Here is a 19858-nt window from a genome sequence, read left to right as displayed (position 1 = left end):
CCACAGTCCCCTTGTGGCTGGAGAGATGGAAAATATGATTTCTCAAATCCTACTATTTTAAACAGCATTCTTTCATCTCAAGTAAAAGGGTTTTTCTTTCATCAAAGTACAAGGGTTTTGGGTAAAAGCTGAATTACATCCACAACTTACTTCCAGCAAAATTCAGTGAACTTCACTCACTGATGGCAATATTACATTCTTTCACCTGATTTATTACCTTCTGAAGGAATGTCATTCACCTCTTGCAGGTACCTTCAAGCCTTCTCTATTTGCATTGATTTTTCTAGCAACATGGAGGAATACCATCTGTCTAGGGTTTACATCTTGGAGTAATATACTCTTGCATGACATCAAAATAAGGAGAGTTTCAGTAGTCCAACAGCAACTAGGAAGCTGTGATGTAAAATTGCTTATACTTTTTAAGAGAGATTTGAAGGAGACAGAGCTATTAAAATTCCAAGCAGTCAGTGTTAAGTGATGGTTATAAAATTTATTATATTTGAATATGCTATTTAATTAGAACACAGCTATCAAAAATGATCCACGAAGTCAAGGATATTGATAAATCAATAGTTGATGAAAATTGCTTTTCCCTAACTATTTTGAATTAAAATACTGTGAAAATTCCAACTACCATAATTTTTCTTAGATTGTAGAAGCTTATATTATGGTCTAATTGCTTTATTTAATCTTTTGATTAGAGGTTACAAAATCAGAAGAAGGTCTGAATTTGAACCTCTTGCCTGAAATCCTTTATACAACTATAATGAATCTTCACATCACAGTGATATAATGCTCATTTCTAGAATAACATACTTAGCTGAATCAGTAGAAGTAACTCAGATTCATGATGGAATACAAACTTGTTTATAAAATTAATTTTGATATCCAAGAATATTTGACTGTAAACTTACAAACCCACTATCAAAGACAGATTCTTACAAGATCTTTTATGCCCTGCGGCAAAATTCTGGCCTTTTTTATCAGTAGGCTTTGCTACTGAATTAAATGAATTTCACCCCAACAGATTTAAGGAAGGCACTCAATAACTTTCTATTTCCCTATAGAGCTGGGAGGTTGAAAAGATTCCTAAGGCCTGAGGAAGAGCTAGGAAAGTAAAAAGAGAAAGAAATTAAGAAAACAGCAGCACCAAGCAATAGGAAAAGCCAGCAAGGTTTTGTATTTACCCTATGGATTAGTCTCTTCTGGCATAATCTTCATACTGCCACGAAAGTTCTGGTACAGGGACTCTTCATTAGGGACTGTAGTGATAGGACAAGGGGTAATGGGTTCAAACTTACATAGGGGAAGTTCAGGTTAGGTATAAGGAAGTTCTTCCCTGTGAGGGCGGTGAGTTGAAACTATATGATCTTAAGGTCCTTTCCAACTTCTTTTTTTTTTTTTTTTTTTGTTTCAAACATTGATCAGTTTGTAAGAGAGGGAACATTTTTAGATCACTATCTCCCTTTCCTGCAGCACAACTGACTTTTGCTATCATACATGAGGCAGGCATTAAGTTGTACCTAAAAATAACCCAAGAATGACACCTTAATGGAAGGTATCTCCAAAACAGAGTAAATGATGCTGTTGCTCCTACAGCTTGTCATCTAAGTTATCATTTGGTTCACAAACTAGAAATAACCACTTTGAAAGTGCTTATTTATCCTAAATTCCTGAATGTTGCAGGCACAAAGGAAGGAGGAGTCATCAGTGCTCTGTTGTATGAAGATAATGTGCTCAGGGGATTACTGCAGTTGAAGCTCTCTACATTTAATTGAGCAGTACTGTATTATTCTGCAAGTATTAAGGAAGGGTTCTGATCAAAATAGAGCATAACAGTGTAGCTGGAAAACTGTTTGAAGGGATATAAAAAACTTTTAACTGGCCAGAAATTAATGGTGGTACTAGAATCACTGTGCTAGGAATGACTTTGGAAATTTTTGGGGCTATTGATGGCTATTCCATTTTCTGATAGAGAGGGATAATGGTGCTAATGGCAAATGAAGAGGCTATGAGCAGCCTGTGCTATCTAGGGTTAAGCTAATATTCTCATAAAGCTGAATTCAGAGAATAAACTGTGTAGAAGAAAAAGAATTTAAACGGCTGCCAAATAATAATAACATCAATGAAAATGAAGGTTAAGTTTATGACCTGTTCTGAGCAACTTGAAAGGTACTTTCTTGGAAGGCATCTTTCTGGGGAAGCAAATCTCCAAGCAGGTGGAGGCAGGGAATATGATGGACTTGACAGTGAACAGCTATATTGAACAATAGTTAAAAAAATCAGGAAAAGAAAGAATAAATTTCTGGCTTTGCCAAAGCCAGTTTCAGCTAACAAAGGCGGTTTAGATGCTTTAAAACATGACTGTTCTCCTTCTGGTCACAGTAAAATAGTAATGTTAGTAGTATAATCCAGTTGTCTTTAAAATTCATTGAACTAATAGATATTTTGTGTTTCTCTGTGTTCAAATTAGAGCTACCGTTGCTGATTTTTCCAAAGTAAAAAACACAACCAATTTAATCTTCCTCTTTTCACCCATCTCAAGTGCTTTTTTGTTTTGTTTTGTTTCCTGTGACTCGCCACCACAGTCCTAACCTTAAGTGATCAATTCAGTTTCTAAGGAGGAAAAATGCAATATATTCCATTTCAATTTGCTGAGAGGAAATATTCTCTTATATTAATTCTTGAAGTGAGTTCATAAAAACAATTTCTTTCCTTGTCAAGTTTTAGGTGTTGGAAAGTAACCAATACCAGGGCCTTTAACCTATCAGGAAAGAAAAAACCTACAAAGATTCTTATGAAATCTGCGTGTCTTTTCTCTATGCTTTCCAGCAAAATCAAGAATGAAAAAAATGATCTGATGCTCATGACTTGAAAATTTCCATTTCACTGCGTATCTGACATATTACAGGACAAATACTTGTTCTCCTTGAACCTGTTCTAGAGAAATTATATTGCAGCTTCTGTCTATCCGTATTGATGCTTCCCTTTACCATCTAATTCTGTAGAGGACTGCTGTAGAACTGTAAATCAGGATTAGCACGTTTTTCTGACAACACGCTGTTTTGTATTTGCTGCCTAATATAAGATGAAAATGTTTACTCAATAACTTCTCTACTTTCTGTGCCACTGTTATTTGTTCAGGGTTTTCCATATGTGTATACTGTTTTTTATATATCTGGTCATAGAGTCTGGAGGAGAGTGGACACAAGATCTTACCTCTTTCTAAGCTAGGCAGAGCATCCTCCCTCTGAGGACAGTTCTTGCTCTAATTGGTATTAAATAGCATGAGATCCTCATGACATTAAGCTCCATTTATTATTCTTAAAGACCTATTAATGATGAGCCAACTCTTAACAATGCTATCCTATAGTTATATTTGGTGGTATTATTTGCAATTACTCTGCAGGTTCTAGTACCAGTTTCTGAAGCAGGATACTGGCTTAATAGGTTCACTGATCTGCTCTTATATGTTTAGGGTGGGAATTTGGGGGACTCTTATGTTTCATTTCTACAGTTCTCTTTAAACAGCTTCCTTGCCTCTTTGCATAGGCTATTATTCAATAATTGATGATTTATTGGGACAAAAAGACTGAGAAATGTGAATAGCAACTATGTTTTTGTGTCATATTTTTTTCTTAAGTATCAGAGTGCATGACTTTCCTCATGTAACAGTCCTTTGCACTTAAAGATATAATCTAGAGTGGAGACTGTATGGAGATAATTGAGACATAGAATGTGAGGGGGATTTACTTGAACATTGTGTGAAAGGGCTAGTTTTTTAAATGCAGAAAATGTCAGATACTCACTGGTGGGGTACTTTTTGAAAACACTACAAAGGACCATGTTTTAGATAAAGCACAAGAAAGCTGTCATCAAATGCAAGTTAGCTTCCAAGTGGCTGCAACCTTGGCAATTCAACTCTGAGCAAATAATTGCTTGTGGCAAAGGGCTGTCTAACACCTTGCATTTGCATCTGTGAAATACATAAAAAAAAACCTGCAGATGAAGGATAATTGGAAAAAATGAACTTGGAGGAAATTATTAGTGCTGTTTATGCATGCCTTTTACATAGCACAGTGTATGTGTGCCCATGAGTGTATGTGCATACGCTAATAGTATGTGTAAAGGCCAATGGAGATAAATATGTAGTATTAAGCACAAACAAGGCAAAGATTAATAATGTCAAAACTTCAAAAGCTACAGCAGTTGGATGCTGTTAGGGTGCAAGGACTAAAAAGTGAAATCTTGCTCTCAAAATAAATGCAAACCCAAAGTGAGCCCGTGGATATTTGAATTTAAATGATAGTTTCATAATTAATTTCAATGGGTTAGGTTTGCGTCTGGCTATAATGAGACTCTGGCTGAAACCACAGAATAGAAGTTGTTGCAGAACGTATTGTAAGGATTTCCAGTGTTTTCAGGTCTAGTAATTACCAGTGATTTCCTTGGTGATGTTTCAGAAACCCCACAATTGACATCAGGAAAAAAAAAAAAAAAAAAAAAACAGAAAGAAAAAAATCATCACATTAAAAAGAAATTAAAAATCCTAAACAAAGATACAACTTCAACCGTACTTAAATCTCTGATCCTAAGACACTTTTTCTTTTATATAAAATTGAATATCTGTAGTGAAGAGATACAACTAGTCATTCTTTAATGCACCTTAAAAATAACTTCAATAAGAATCTATAGGAAAGCAGAAGGTGTGGCTAGGGAAGTACTATTTGGCACCTCATAGAGAGAAATGCTTTCTCAATAGAAGTATTAGTCACTACATGAGTGTCTGCTTCTGAGTATGCTGAATGGTGGCCTTGCTGAATTCTCAAACACTCAGAACTCTTCTCAAGCCCACTGGAGGTAAAGGGCGGACAACACCCCCCCTAAATTAGTGGAACTGAAGCAGAATTATAAGTCAAAAGCTTGAAACAGATGCTCAAACTTCCATGCTCTTTTTATTACTTTAGGTAAATGAAAGTAGATAGGTATGAAAATGTGTGGAAAGACAAGGCACTTATTTGAATACTAGTCACGATTTAAACATTTAATCCAAAAGATTTTGACAAAGGGCTTTTTAGCCCTTAATTATTTTCACAGACAGGATCAAGAGATGAGCTATAGTCAGCTGTTTAGCTTTTTTTTTATCTCTGTCACAAATTCTCAGATGAGAGAGTTGGGACTGACTAAGTGAATGTTGTAATTTTCAAATTTACAAAGCATGAATAAGTTAAACTAAGTATGTAATGTTAAACTACAGTCTGCTCTGTTTCAGCACATGTTGATAATGCAAGAATATGTTCGTAGCCCAGGATTAGCTTGATCTTGGTTTGTTTTTTCTCCCTATGCATTCCAAAGTTGCAGTGATTATGAGGGTGGCAATAATTAGGAAGGGACTTGTTTTGACAGTGTACATTGAGGAAATTTTCTGCACAAGACAGAATATTTGCCAGGACGCAGAGTTAAAAACTAGGGATAAGGGCTATGTACCCACAGTGAGGACCATTTTCGGACCATTTGTGAGCCCATTGAGACAGACACAATAACATGGCCTGCATAGTTATGTGAACCAGGTTTTGATTCTGCAGTAGCTTATATAGCCATATACAGTTTAACTCCATGGCACAGATGAAGACATATGAGAATCTCATTTGTGATTCAGGGAACCTTTCAAAGAAACTACAACATGTGTCTCAGCTTGGAATTTCATGACATATTTCTGCATATGCCAATTATATATTGGCCTATATGTTTTAATTCCAATTGGTATATGTCAGCTAACTCCTGGCATCTGTTATTGTGCTGCAAAGTGTAAACTGGAATCTTAACAATCAAAGAACTTGATTAATATTTAAAGAAAATGTTTAATGTTGAAACAGATTGTAAAATATTTAATGAATCCATTTGGAAACTAGTTTGCATATGGCATTATGTTCCTTAGCCTACCAGCATCAAAAATGACATCATTTTCAACAAGATGAGGTTCTCTGTAGAAATACTGTTTTCACTGCAGTTCTGGGTTTCTTCAGGGCATAAACTACATTTGAGCATGTGTATTTTCCAGTTCTTGTGCTTAAGCAAAATTGTTGTCTTCCTTGTTGTTATCAAGAGAACATATCTTTGTCATAGGTCAAAAATTCTGTTTATTCGTAGTGGAAGGCATGTGTAAGATAGTAGAATATGGTATTTCGTACAAAATGCTGATGATAAAGGGACACATGATTGGTGAGAACTAATGAGGCCAGAGTAAATCTGCACATTTTCAGTTAAGGAATCACTAAAGCAAGCATGCAAAGAAAGAGGGAAAATGGATATAAAGAAGTATAGAACTGAATATTCTAATGAGATTTCTATATGTGGAGACTCAATATTTCAATATAATGGATGGGATAGAGGATAGAAGCTATTTTACGATATGAATCAAAAATGATGCAGCTAATTACTGATATACCACAGTTATAAAGTCCACTGTTGCCAGTTTACTTCTAGCAGTGCTTCCTAGCTGTTTACCATCCATCATGTAGCTCACAGCTAAAAGGAAACAATTACAGCATAACCGCATAAATTTAAGGGGAGACACATGTCGTGAGACTGCAGATTAACATTCTTTTAGCATAGTTAAGTAACCAGGAACATCAGTCAGATAATGAGGGATTTTGTTAAGATTCAGATTGAAAGACATGGTAGTATAATTCCTTTTTGTGGAAATAAAGATTTTCTTGTGTTATGATTTTTCTTGTTAAACCCATACAGTAAGAAGCTTTAGCTTTCTTTATAGCATTATACTATTCTACAGGGTTTCATAAGATCTTATTGTACATCTGGTCAAACAATGCATCTGGCACATTTCCAGTCTTCAGCTTTTTCTGCTAAACACAGAAAATAGCTGTGTATAGAACTGGAATTCATTGTACATTTCCTGTCAATTGCAATCCATTTTAAAGGTAATAATTATTACAAGCACTGTGCATGTGGTGCATATTCAATTAGAGATAAGAAGGCAATTTATAAATGAGGGCAGGCTGTTTGTAACAGACCCAGTTGCTCTGCAGAGACGCATTGAGTTACCAAGCTATGACCGTCCAGCTCAGGAACACAAGGCTTAGCCAGCATGCCTGTGACACAGCTGGAGTTCATTAGTGCCTCAGGCTGGGAAAGCTGGAGGTTACAAGGGAAAGCACAGAACAAGAATGAGAGGTCGCTTGGTTGCTTCTTTTTTGGGTACTTAGGCTAGAGCTGTAATGATAGCTAATATCTAGAGACGTGAGCTTTTGGACTTTTACATGGGTATAAGACTGTGACTTCTATTTTTCCAATGCAAGTTAGGTGTCTCAAAGACAGCAGAAATTTAGACCTACGATTTCTGGTACCTCCTCCTAACAACCATGTGCTATATGCAGGATAAACCATTCATTTTTTTAACTCTGTGATTACAATGTTTTTATGTCTTTGTCATTTTCTTCTCTCGGAAAGAAAAAGAGCCAGGGGCATTTCTATGTCTTCCCTGATCATTTTGAACAGCTGCAAAACAGAGATTTTGCTAAATGCCTTGTCTTAAACCCCAAACAACCACCACCCAAAAAGCCTGACCAAACCAAACAAAACCCAACCTGAGTGAAATATAAGAAAGCAAGAGCAAGGTTTTCCTCTAATGTAACTCATTTCCAAAGTATTTGCTTTAAGCAAAACAATTTAAAACAAGGGTAAAACTATACTAATACTATTCCTATACAAATGAATCTTCTCAAATGCTATTTTATTTTTGTATTATCAGAAGTAGCTGATTCTTCAGACCTTTATGTTGACCACTGTAAATTGTTCATCTGGACTCTTTCCTGAGCAGCACTGCCTGAAGCCCCAATCTTTATTGCTTTTGAGTCTGAACTTGCAAGAGTTCAGGGAGATCAGAGATGAGAGGTTTTTTTCTTCAGCTGCAGAAAGGGAAGCATGAGACAGGAGGAGACAGTGCCCATCAGAGCTACCTTTTATGCTCAGTCTCCACTTAAATGGAAGAAAGTACTTAATATATGCAACCTGTTCAATCCTAATTAGGAATTTGGACTTTGTTGGATCCTTTAGGCAAAGACCTCCTGAATACTTTTTGAAGAGTGCCAGGCCTAAGTGCTGTGTATTAGTTAAAAAGAATTTCCACTTTACCCTCAGACAGAGCATTAGTCATCAAATGTTATCCTATATCAGATGGCCAGTGGTGCTATATACTTCAGAATATAATGGAAAAATTCTAGTATGAAATTTTCCTGCAGGCACCGTGATTGTGTTGTGCTGGAAAAACATATTCCTCCTGCACACCACATATGCAAAGACTGATAAGAATCTGGTACTGGTAGTAATCTTGTTTGAAAGATAACTTTCTTTTATTTCAGTCTTTCTCTTTGCCAATAATTTGTGTGGAAACATCTGACCTCTTGCAGTGCCTTAAAGGTCATTTTTTCCTCCGTAGAGCTCCTGAACAAATCGCAACAGCAGCTGCCAATTAGGCTGCTCATTTCAAAAGGATGAGAACTACATTTTGTGGTGGTTGCTGCTCTGCTAATTATCCAGGACATTTTGCTGTAAGTAGGGTTTTCCTCAGTCTAGAAATACTCTAAAATTTTTTAAAAGTCAAGAGGCTGACTTGTAAGAGCCATTATATCCTGACAATTGTGCGGCCTTCCCAGAAATGTAAACTGTCTACAAACAGTTCAATGCCTCATAACAAAAAATAGTAGGTATTAACTAGAGATAAATTCAAATAGGTTGTGTGCTTTGGAAGTAAGCACAGCTGTAGTTATTTGGACTTTTAAGTACTCATATAAATAGCAGGACCAAAGCCACAGGGCACACACAAGTCCTGTGCGACTGTGGAGCATTTAAGATAATGGCACTAAACCCATTTCATTTTGTATTGTTGTTCCCTATGATTTTAGAGGGCTGCGTCTCCCAAATATAGTATGGGTGCTAGGTATCTGGAGTGGGACACCTCACAAACAGATTGACACAGTTTTGGCAGTAGTAGTATGTAGCTGTCCCTAGTCAGCTGCACCCCTTCTCTCACAGAAAGATAAAAACAGTAGATGCAGCTCCTGGCATGTGCTTTTAACAACTCATGACATATCATTCTGCTGCTGGAGCAGAATTTGCAGTGCATTATTTCTTTTATTATGGAAAGATAGCTGTGAGGAGAATCCTGTCAGATAGTCATTGTAACATGAACCTACAGAATGTGAATTTTTTGTTTCCATGCTGGGCGTAGGGCTGCTTGTAACTAGTTTATGAGATAACTAGGCCAGCAGAAAAGCAGTAGAATGACTAGATCACAGGAATGGTGCTTCATTTGGATACAGAGACCCAGAAACTGATTTCAGCCACCTCTTTGTCTTCTAGTCTACAGGGCTCTTTGTAGTAAACATTGTCTGATGCTGTTGGTTCCCCTTCTGCCCTGGTTCCCCTTCTGCCCTCCTTCAGTAGATTTGGACATATCCATTGCCAAACTTTACTTTTTAGTTTATAGTTTCTTATTCCAATTTACTTCAGAAGTGAGTCCACTATGGATGGAACAGCATCAAGGATGAAGTCCATACTGATGCTATTCAGTGGCATGTCATAGTCAAGAGACTCTAATGACTTGATTTACAGTTTTTGAGGCATTAAAAAGTATGTTTCATGACTGTTTTGTCCACTTGTTTTAAATAATATGATTAACTAACATTAAATTAGTATGTTTAAAAACACAACCCTTTTACACCAAACTCTGTTTGGAATACAGTTTATGATCCAGCAATCAGCTGATTGATCCCTAGCCTGTTTCCTTGTTGGAAAATGTATAGCTATATCATAAATGAGCCAAGCAGTTTTTGAAAATGTAATGTATTTTCAAGGGATTTTCAGGGGATATTAGCTGCTCCTCTGCAAAGTGATGACTTTCAATAATTGGAGATAATAATGTCTGTGTTATAGTGTGGAAATTAAAATTTGAAGCAATTGGTACTACGTCCATCGGTGAGCAAAGACCAATCTGAACTTTCAGTCCTTCAGTATAAGTTAATTTGCTCAAGCGGTCCTAGTAAGAATACATGCTTTGGTAAAGCTGCTCAAAAGTTATGCAGCACAGCGTTCTATTGTTTTACCTTTGCCCTGTTCTCAAACCTGTGTAAAACCTCAGAGGTGAAGGGCTGCTGTAATCTTAATGTGGCATCTTGTGCATACTGCATGTCCAGTGCAGCTGAACAATCAGGCCAGAAGTTTTGTCTGTAAGTCAGGTGTTCCCTAATGGGTTTGTTATCAGAATCAGTGAAAAATGTAACTGTTTAACTTAAAATGTGATTAAAAAGACTGTTATACCTAACCTGAGAAGGCAACCTTCAAGAGCTTGTTAGAACAACTATTTCAGAGCTGACTATGTAAACAAGGGTTAGAGTAGTGAAATGAACAGAGACAGGCAGGGCAGTGTGTGACATATCCCCTTGCTGGCTGGACATAATTTCCTGTGCCTTCTAGTAATTCCCTGGCTCTTCTTCAATAGGAGATGTTTGCATCTCAGAATTCCTTTCCCATAATTTATTTGTTGGGACTGTATTTTGTGTGAAAGCAGAATTCTCCATACCCTTGCATACTTAACCGAAGAGAGGTAGTGCTGTTTTCTGGTCTCTTCATTGTAGCTATTCTCTGGAGTTAAGAGAACATAAATAATATAACTCACAAGTATGATGGATAATATTTATAGCCATTAGAGAAAGGCAGAAGCCTCTCTTAATACTCCACTACTAGAAAACTGTGCTCGTCTCAGCCTGGTATTTGAGTAAAAGTGCTAGAGGGCAGAGAGGAAAAAATAGCAAGGAATTTCTTCTCTTTCTGTAGAAAACACAGTGCTGTCCATGCATCTCTTTCTAGAGATGACCTGTAGGATTTACAGTCTACCCACTTTCAACAAACCAGTAATTTCTGTTTATCTAGCAATACCCTGCCTAGCCACTGACTGACTCGCAGCTGAGCAAATCCACACAGCCCAACTGTGCATCTGAAGAACCTAATGTAAAATCTGAACTATAATGTCCCAAGAATTAGAAGCAACTGTTGCTTGCCTGCAGCATAATATGAGGTTATAATAGCAGCTGTAAATAATTCTAGAGAAAGCTGCATAGAATCAAACAGCTTTTGATCAGGTCCTAACAGTTTCATCTTCTCCTTTGTTAAAGACATATTGGATAAATTAAACTTTAAATGTATGACCGAACCTTTTTTCCACGGATGGCAGTGTCAATTTTAATGTTGAAATCACAATGACCATAGTCAGGTCAATGGTGATGATGACTTAAAAATACTGGTATAAAACATCACTCATGTTAAAAAAATAAAAATAAAATAAATAAAAAACCCCAACCAAAACCCACACAAAGTTAATGTTTGTAGATACTTAAGAGAGAATTGGGATAATTGGATTGAATGAAACCTCTCTAAAGCCTGCATTTTCACTAAGCATTTATTACCTTACTTATGACAATATTAAAATAATCCATTGATTTTGACAAAATTTGTAAGATTCTTTAAGGTTCAGACGCTTAAAATCTAATATTTCTCTCTCATAGACTGTCAAACAGTGATTGACTAGACAATAAAGGATACATGGGGACTAATACTTACATGGCATCTTTTGACAGACATTCTTAATAGAGGTCCTTGAATTCTCATTTAAGAACTGTAGATAAGTTTTCATTTTATATCTGTATCTGAAGAAAATCATACGTCTTTTTTTCTTTTTTTTTTTTTTTTTAAATCTATTTTTTTAAGGGAAATGATGAGGTATTGTTAAGAAATGCAGAACTCCTGTATCATGGCCAGAAATACAGCCTCTATCATTGTGTACTGAATTTTACCATCAAGCTATGAAACTTTAATAGCTGGTAAAAATATAAAGAAAAATGTGCGAAGCAGTATAAAAGAAGCATTTGTTTAAAAACAGGTTAACACAATTTCACAATCTGATTTACAGTTTTAAATCTAATTTCTGTGGGGTTTGTTAGCTTTAGCTTTGGTCTTAACTTACTGTTCTGTCCGTGTGCATTATAGTTTACCAGTCCTTATTGAAAGATCTGTCATATTGTAACAAAAGAGGCTGCTTTAGAATAATTCTGCAAGTGAACTGAAGCACCCTTGATTTTGGCCTGTAATGAGTAATAAAAATGACTTAGATTAGGAGCAAAGCTGTCTGTCCAAGCAACCATATTAATTTAAAATGCTCTCAAGTCATATACGATTGTGAGAATACCAAAGTGTTTGGCTTAGTAAATTTGCTTGAAAAGAGTTCTTTTGGGGACAGAAAGAAAGAGGTAGTGCAGGTCTTGCTGAAACAGCTGCTTATGAAAGGGTAATCTTTGGATTAGAAAATAAATTAGAAGAATTTACAGGAATTAAACAAAAATTTTTGAACCATATTGTAAGGGAGGCAAGGATTAAGAGCTTACAGGGGAAGAGAAAAACAGAAGGGGTGCATAAAACTCACAGCTCTATAGAGAAACACATAATCCCTTTTCTATGTGTTCAAGGGTAGATTCAGTTTATTTTTGCTGTTTTGCACTGTTGAATGCAAGGGAATAACAGAGTAAACATGAACAAAACCACTATGCATTTAAACTAAATGTTAGTTACATCTGTAGTTGAAAAGGTTCCTATGTAAGTAAAAATACCATGGCCTTTCTTTTTTAATTTCTCTCTCTGAGGCTATGCATCACTAAATCATGCAGATGAATCCTTGAAAAAGTCTTGTATTCAAAATGTAACAGTCAGATGCAAGGGTAATAATGGCATATGCAATTCAGTATTTCCGCAAAATAGTAGTAGACATAAATGTTATTCCCTTATTGTACAGTTATCAGAGAAAGGTTATTTTTTCTACTGGAATGCTTTTGGAAAGCATCAGTCTCTGCTGGTGTGAAGAAATGCAATCCTGTTCAATAGTTCACACTTTATTCTAGAAGTACTGACCAGAAACCGCTTTGGTGATTTAAAATCTGACAGTTGAATTGATACAGTGGCCAATATTTTTTTCTATCAATCTGTTTTTGTTAGAAAATCGGATTTTTTTATGAAATTGTGATGTAAAAGAACCAGTAAAATTTTCTAAGTAAAAATTCCAATGGTTAAATCAGAGGAATTGCTGAAAAAGGTATCAGATAGAATCATGAAAATTATAGTCTCAGACCATATGCTTCCATTTAGTTCTAGGAGATAGAGTTTCTCCAACCAAGGCTTCTTGGGACATACGAGTCAACATTAAAAGGGAAGAAAACTGCATTTAAATGACTTCTTACAGGATCTAGGTAATGATGAAGTAGTCTAAAATTACCCCTTGTGCTGAAAAGCATTTTGAACATTGCAATGCCATATATCTAGTACTGAGAAGAGCCCCCAGTTTTAAAAAGATAATTACAACTGGACTAGTCACCTGTACAAACAAAAAATGGATGCCCAAATTTCTCCATTCTTTAAACTAAATAAGACAATGGAAAAAAGTCATTATCTTTCTAATTATGTCAGATTTTTAATGAGGCAGAAAATAAATTATGTCATTGCTCAAGTCTGTGTGCTAGGCTGCAGCTTATACAGTCCCTTTGCAAAAAATCCATATGGATCCAGTCTCTCAGACCACTTCTCTCTGATTTACTGGAGCTCTTTGATTTCCTTAACTTCACAGCATTTTTGTACCAAAACTAGCATAAATTGTTATTTCCTTACCCTTCATCTCCCCAGCTAACATTTCAGGTCTCTTGGGAAGAACAGATTCTCATATTTTTTGCTTATCCAGAAAATTGTTACTGTTTTCTTGGCAAAATCTCCAGTCTTTCCCCTAATGAAAACATAAGCCTCTTCCTTTGCATTAATAACAAAGTCCCTTCCAGATACATTCCAGTACCTCTGAGCATCCCTTACACCAGTTGAAGACACAGTTATTTCTGTGTCATACCTGTTTAGTTCTCATTTTGGAATCTGGTGACAGATTGTTGTAGGTATAATGTGCCTGTGTGACTCCACAGAAAAGGACTGCAACAATACCTGAAATTCAGAGAGAAAAACAGTTAGCTGCTTCTGTTTTCTTAAGTTTGCCAAAAGGCTGCATAAAAAAAGCTAATTAGATTGTTAATAACATTTTATAAGAAAAAAATTTTAAGATATAGAATCATAGAATAGTTAGAGTTGGAAAGGACCTTAAGATCATCTAGTTCCATCCCCTCTGCCATGGGCAGAGACACCTCACACTAAACCGTGTCACCCAAGGCTCTGTCCAGTCTGGCCTTGAACACTGGCCAGGGATGGAGCATTCACAGCTTCCTTGGGCAACCAATTCCAGTGCCTCACCACCCTGACAGTGAAGAACTTCTTCCTTGTATCCAATTTAAACTTCCCCTGTTTAAGTTTTAACCCGTTACCCCTTGTCCTGTCACTACAGTCCCTAATGAAGAGTCCCTCCCCAGCATCCTTATAGGCCCTCTTCAGGTAGTGGAAGGCTGCTATGAGGTCTCCATGCAGCCTTCTCTTCTCCAGGCTGAACAGCCCCAACTTCCTCAGCCTGTCTTCATATGAGAGGTGCTCCAGTCCCCTGATCATCCTCGTGGCCCTCCTCTGGACTTGTTCCAACAGTTCCATGTCCTTTTTATATTGAGGACACCAGAACTGCGCACAATACTCCAGGTGAGGTCTCACAAGAGCAGAGTAGAGGGGCAGGATCACCTCCTTTGACCTGCTGGTCACGCTCCTTTTGGTGCAGGCCAGGATACAGTTGGCTTTCTGGGCTGCGAGTGCACACCGAAGTTGGCTCATGTTAAGTTTCTCCTTGACCAATACCCACAGGCCCTTCTCCACAGGGCTGCTCTGAATCTCTTCTTTGCCCAACCTGTAGCTGTGCCTGGGATTGCTGCAACTCAGGTGATGGACCTTGCACTTGGCATGGTTTTATGAGGCATCTTTCAAACAAACTAGATTTTTGTTTCTTTGCTAAAAGTCAGGAAGGGTTTGAGTCTTCTACCTGGTCCATCACACATTCCACTGCTATGTATTTGGCTAAAACTGTAGAAAATCTCTTTTAATTAATACATGGTAGCAACTGACCATAATCTTACTGACAGTTAGGCAAGACTAACATAATCATAACATGAAGGGTTATTGGAAAATTTTGGCAGACTGGTAAGCCAAAAATAATTTTATTACATTTAAATAAAATGTAATATTGGTCCAGAATGACTGAAATCAGGGAAAGTCATTTCAGTCTGTGCCTGATTTTTAGCCTTATCATAAACAGTGTTTAACAGTGTTTAAGGTAGACAACACAACATCACTTACAAAGTGATACTATGGCAAGTGTGAGCTGCGTTGCACAGGATGACTAGGTCAGTTTCTCTAGCCATGCGGCAGTAATTATACTTCCCAGCTTCTGGAAGGTCTTAAGAAGAAGGGCAGCAGGTTTGTCAGGAAAAATAACTGTATTGTAGTGATATTTCTTATTTTTTAAAGCTTCCTCGCTGGCCCTAGTTCTAACTCACTAGAATCATTGAGCAATGTCACTGTAATGCAGTATTATAATTAAAGTAGCTGATCAGAGTGTAACTGCAATTTTGTGTCAGTTCTGGACACTGATAAGGCAGAAGGAACCCACACAGGGAGAAAATAAAAAACAAACAAGCAAAACATATCACCAGTAATCACACTTAAATGCCCATGGAGAAAGAAAACTCTATGCTTTCCTTAAACTTGGGGCATGTCTACATAGATAATTATTTACACAACAGCTCAGGGCTTGTTCATGTCCATTCCAATCATCATTCCCCTGGAAATCTCCACATGCATTTCCTGAAGCATATGGAGCATGCAAGTTCTGCTTAGTTTCTGACTAGTTTTGCGAAAAGAGCACAAGAGCAATGACTGGTTTTACGCAAAGCCAGACTGCAGTGTGATCACTGCACACCTGTGATCTCTGCGGTTCACATATAGGCAGTTTTCCACCATCCGTCCCACAGTGCTTTAGTTCTTGTGCCTTTCAGCCCTTCTACTCACTGCTTCCCCTTTGAGCTCTAATTAGCATTTTAGTTCTGCTTCCTCATGGGCTGCTCTGCAAATTGTTAGGTAATTTTTAGCTCATAGGCTGCTTACTTGTACTGAGATAACACTGATGAATTCAAGGAAACACATTGAGGCAATAAAGGAAGCAAAAGATACCCATCCAAGTTTAGGCAGCATCCATCCGTGTAATCTACAGCAGCTTTCTAGGCATTTATTGGGTTAAATTAGCATGAACTGAAACATATAAACCAGTACTGAAAGCAAAAAGCATGACGTACAATTGTGAAAATAATCCCAGCCTGTGCCTTCAGTCCTGAACTTGATACTGGGTAAGGCTCCTCCATCTGCTCCAGGATGGTGACTCTCCTAAATTTACAAAGGCCCTCAAGAAGAGGCTCAGTAAGGGGCAGAATCTACAGTGCTGCAGGCTTTAGCATGGCAAACCTGATATAAAACAATCTGCTACTTCAAAAGGACTAATAGAAGCAGGCCAGGCTTCACATGGTCACAGGAAAAAATGAATGGTAATGTGCTGAGCAAGTATCAGGGGAAAGTGCTGGTGCCTCAGTAAGTTCTTTAACAGGTTTATCCTCCTCCCCTAAAGCATTGTAGGGATAAAGAAACATGGCAAAGGAAAAATTTAGACAATGCTGAAACTACTTCACTGGGAGAGTGTGTGAATGTGTGTATGTGTGTGTACTACACACTGCCACACACCAGTTAAAGTAATTAGTACCTTACCATGCCTTTCTCATATTTCTGACTCTCTTTGGATTGCTAATCATGAAAGTACTGTCCAATAAAATTCAACTTCCTTTACTTGCAAGCCCCTCTTATTTCTGGGAAGAACTGAAGCCTAGCATTAATATGCCCATGATGGAAGAAAAAAGTATGGAAGACAAAATTCTGAGATGAATTTGGCACAAGGGATAACTGCCATCAGAAAGAAAATGAGAAAGCAAATCTTTTTTTTTTTTCCCCCACAAACCACAGTGGACATCTTCTTTGCTTCTGGGTTCTCTTTATATTGTAAATTTACCTGTACTACTTCTACAGAACACAGTCTCTGTAGCCAAGAGAAATTCCGCTGAGCTTTAACTGCTGTGCCTTTGTTGTTTAATATTTATTTTCTTATGTCTGTTTTGATATTTATTTTTTATAACTACACTAAGACTTCACAATGTGGGGAGTAGTGAGATTGTTACTTCTTAAATACATTCCAGGAAGTTCATGTTTTTCTGAGGTCTAATTGTTCTCTTCAGTGCATCTAAATCTTTTTTCTCAGTAAGTGTATTTGATTGTGCAGAACTGATCTGGGGAGTTTAAAAATTCTCAAGGCATTAATAATGTGCAATGGGATGCTCAAACAATGAAATTTCAGTAAAAAAAATACAGCCAATCAGTAATGCTGCTAAGTATCACTAGCTCTGGGCTCAGTAACAGAAATGGAGATAAGAGTTTCTGATTCAGTTTCTTCTAGATGAATCATCATGCCAAGTCTTGCATTTTTAATGTTGACTATTAAATTCCACTATGATTATAAAATGTTTTTTGACTGCTAAGAAACTGTTAGAGAACTGAGTGACATGAGGAATAAAATAGCCTAAATCTAATTTTACAATAGGAATAAATGATCTGAACCATGCAATTATGCAAGTGTAGAAACCAGATATCCTGTTTCCAGGGAAGACTGGGGGAATGCAGTGGAATATTTCAATTGCAGCAATTGAAGGCTGAATATGCACCAGCCATGCCGCTCACAATGAATGGTTCATTAAAAGGCTTGGAGAAAATTGTTTGTAATGCATTGCCATAAAAATGATTACTTAAAAGTAACGACCAATTACACGTTAATGCAACAACAAAGGGCAGAGAAGTACCTAAAGAGGCAAACACAGAACTTTTTAGCTAGAAGGAAAAAACAACCTGCATTTCTTTGTAAGGCTATCAAAGCTGGATCTTAAAGTTAGCTGGGTATCTAAATATTGTATGAATGGCATATGGCAGATTAATTAGGTAATTAAATTATTTCAGGCTTTCTTTCACAGAGAAACAGGTAAGACCAAACATGATAATACTGAGATTGGAAACAGAAAGTATTTATTAGATGCAGGTGGGCAGATAAAGTGAGATGGTCCTTTGACCTGTCCTTATTGCTCAGTGCTATAATTTTGGGATGTTGGAGACTTAGGTCACATTTTCAGTGCTGTCACATTGTTTCATTTTTTAAGTGGCAAATTTAGTTATTACTAAGATACTTAGTACTATAATTGCTGATTTATTTAATTACTAACTCAAAATAAGCAGGGAACATTTTTAATGGAAATGTGCCTGTTAAGTGCAATAGAGCTGCTTGTGTTTATTAGTGAACTTAGTGAATTTTTTCACTAACTCACAATAAAATGGTTATAGTCACGATAAACTTTCATCTGCAGCTCAACCTCTTTGAAAAGTTTTTATTAGAAATAAATTCGAACAAGCAAACGATCCAACCTCCATCTAACAAGGGAGTGGATGAAATGTATAACTCCATTTGAAAGGGTCTATAGGTAAACTGACTGATTTTCATCCCAAATTTGAAGCATTCCAGAGCTTCAGAAATGCATTTTTAATGATGCACACTATTCTGCAAATGCCACGGTAAAACAAGCAACAAAGACTGGTCTTTCATCAGTGATAGTGAAATATGTGAAAAAGAGAATAATGAGCACTGGGTAATAGAGAAATTATTTAAGTCAAATAGCATTTACTTTGGAGTCATATTTATGTCAGAGTATCCCTACAGCAGTTACTGGACACATCCCAGTGCATACTTGATTTTGTGAGTGGCAGGAAATGAGGCACTGTGTTCTGCATCAAATTGTTGCAATAATAAGGCTATAAACCCAGTAGCAACAATATCCCTATTCAGTCTGTTTTCACTGAGGGTATGAAGTGTGACAAATCATTTTCTTGATACTAAAGCAAAGATTTAAGGTTTCTTTCACCAGACCTGCACCAATGCAGAACCAAAGCCGGTCCTTTGTTCATGAAGCTTTTATCTCTGGAGTTGTCTGAGATTGATTTTATGTTGAAGTGACTTAAAGCAACAAAAGACAGCTGGGAGAGTTTTTTAGGCCCTCATATGAGGACTGATCATTGGTAATGCACCCAGCTGCTTCAAGCAAGACCTGAGTCTCAGTGTTGTACTGTTATAACCAGAAATGAATTGATGAATTCAATTTGGATTGCAACTCCTATGCTGAGACATAACAGGTTTTATTCTAGATACACTGAATGCTTACCTGTTTATCCTGAACCTGTTCACTAGCAGTAAGACTTCACTGCTATGCAACTGATCACTGATCTCAGTTAGAGCTCTGTGCTGGAATATGTACTTTTCTCTAAAAAACACCTTTCTCTTTTTCTCTTACTGTCCTAAAAGGATGTCCCTACAACAGGACCTAAATTAGTCAAAGCCAAGCAACTAACTCAAATACGTGCACAGTCTGGTCAAGCCGCGCTGTTGAATGGGATAACCGAAATTACACAGGGTATTGGATCTAGCTTATATGCCACTATAGTATGTCTAGAGCTTCCTCCGAAGTAAAGAGTCCACCTGACTTTAGAGCCATCTCTGAAGGTCTGTAGGGAAGTAACAGATTAGTAACTCACAGCAATCTAGCCCAGTTGTCACCTTAATCTACACAGCAGCCCAAATGCTATCTACTTATCCATGAATAGATATCTAAGAATAGCTAATATCTATCTAATTAGACCTAAATTTCATCCTTCTCTCCTAGGATGGCAGAGCTACAGCTTAAGGCAGTTG

The 19858-nt window shown here is 37.0% G+C and overlaps 1 protein-coding gene across 1 annotated transcript in view; it reads right to left on the bottom strand.

Moving 5' to 3' along the window:
* Window positions 1-19858, bottom strand: part of SLC9A9 (solute carrier family 9 member A9) — a 207940-nt gene that overhangs the window by 100997 nt on the left and 87085 nt on the right. The window contains exon 9 of the mRNA XM_065674907.1: window positions 13958-14046. Coding sequence (XP_065530979.1) covers window positions 13958-14046 — 89 coding nt within the window. The remainder of the gene's footprint in view (window positions 1-13957; window positions 14047-19858) is intronic.

Source organism: Lathamus discolor, chromosome 3 (assembly GCF_037157495.1).
Source record: "Lathamus discolor isolate bLatDis1 chromosome 3, bLatDis1.hap1, whole genome shotgun sequence".
Taxonomy (NCBI): domain Eukaryota; kingdom Metazoa; phylum Chordata; class Aves; order Psittaciformes; family Psittacidae; genus Lathamus; species Lathamus discolor.
Note: the sequence above shows the minus strand (reverse complement) of the source record. Positions and strands in the feature narration are given on the sequence as shown.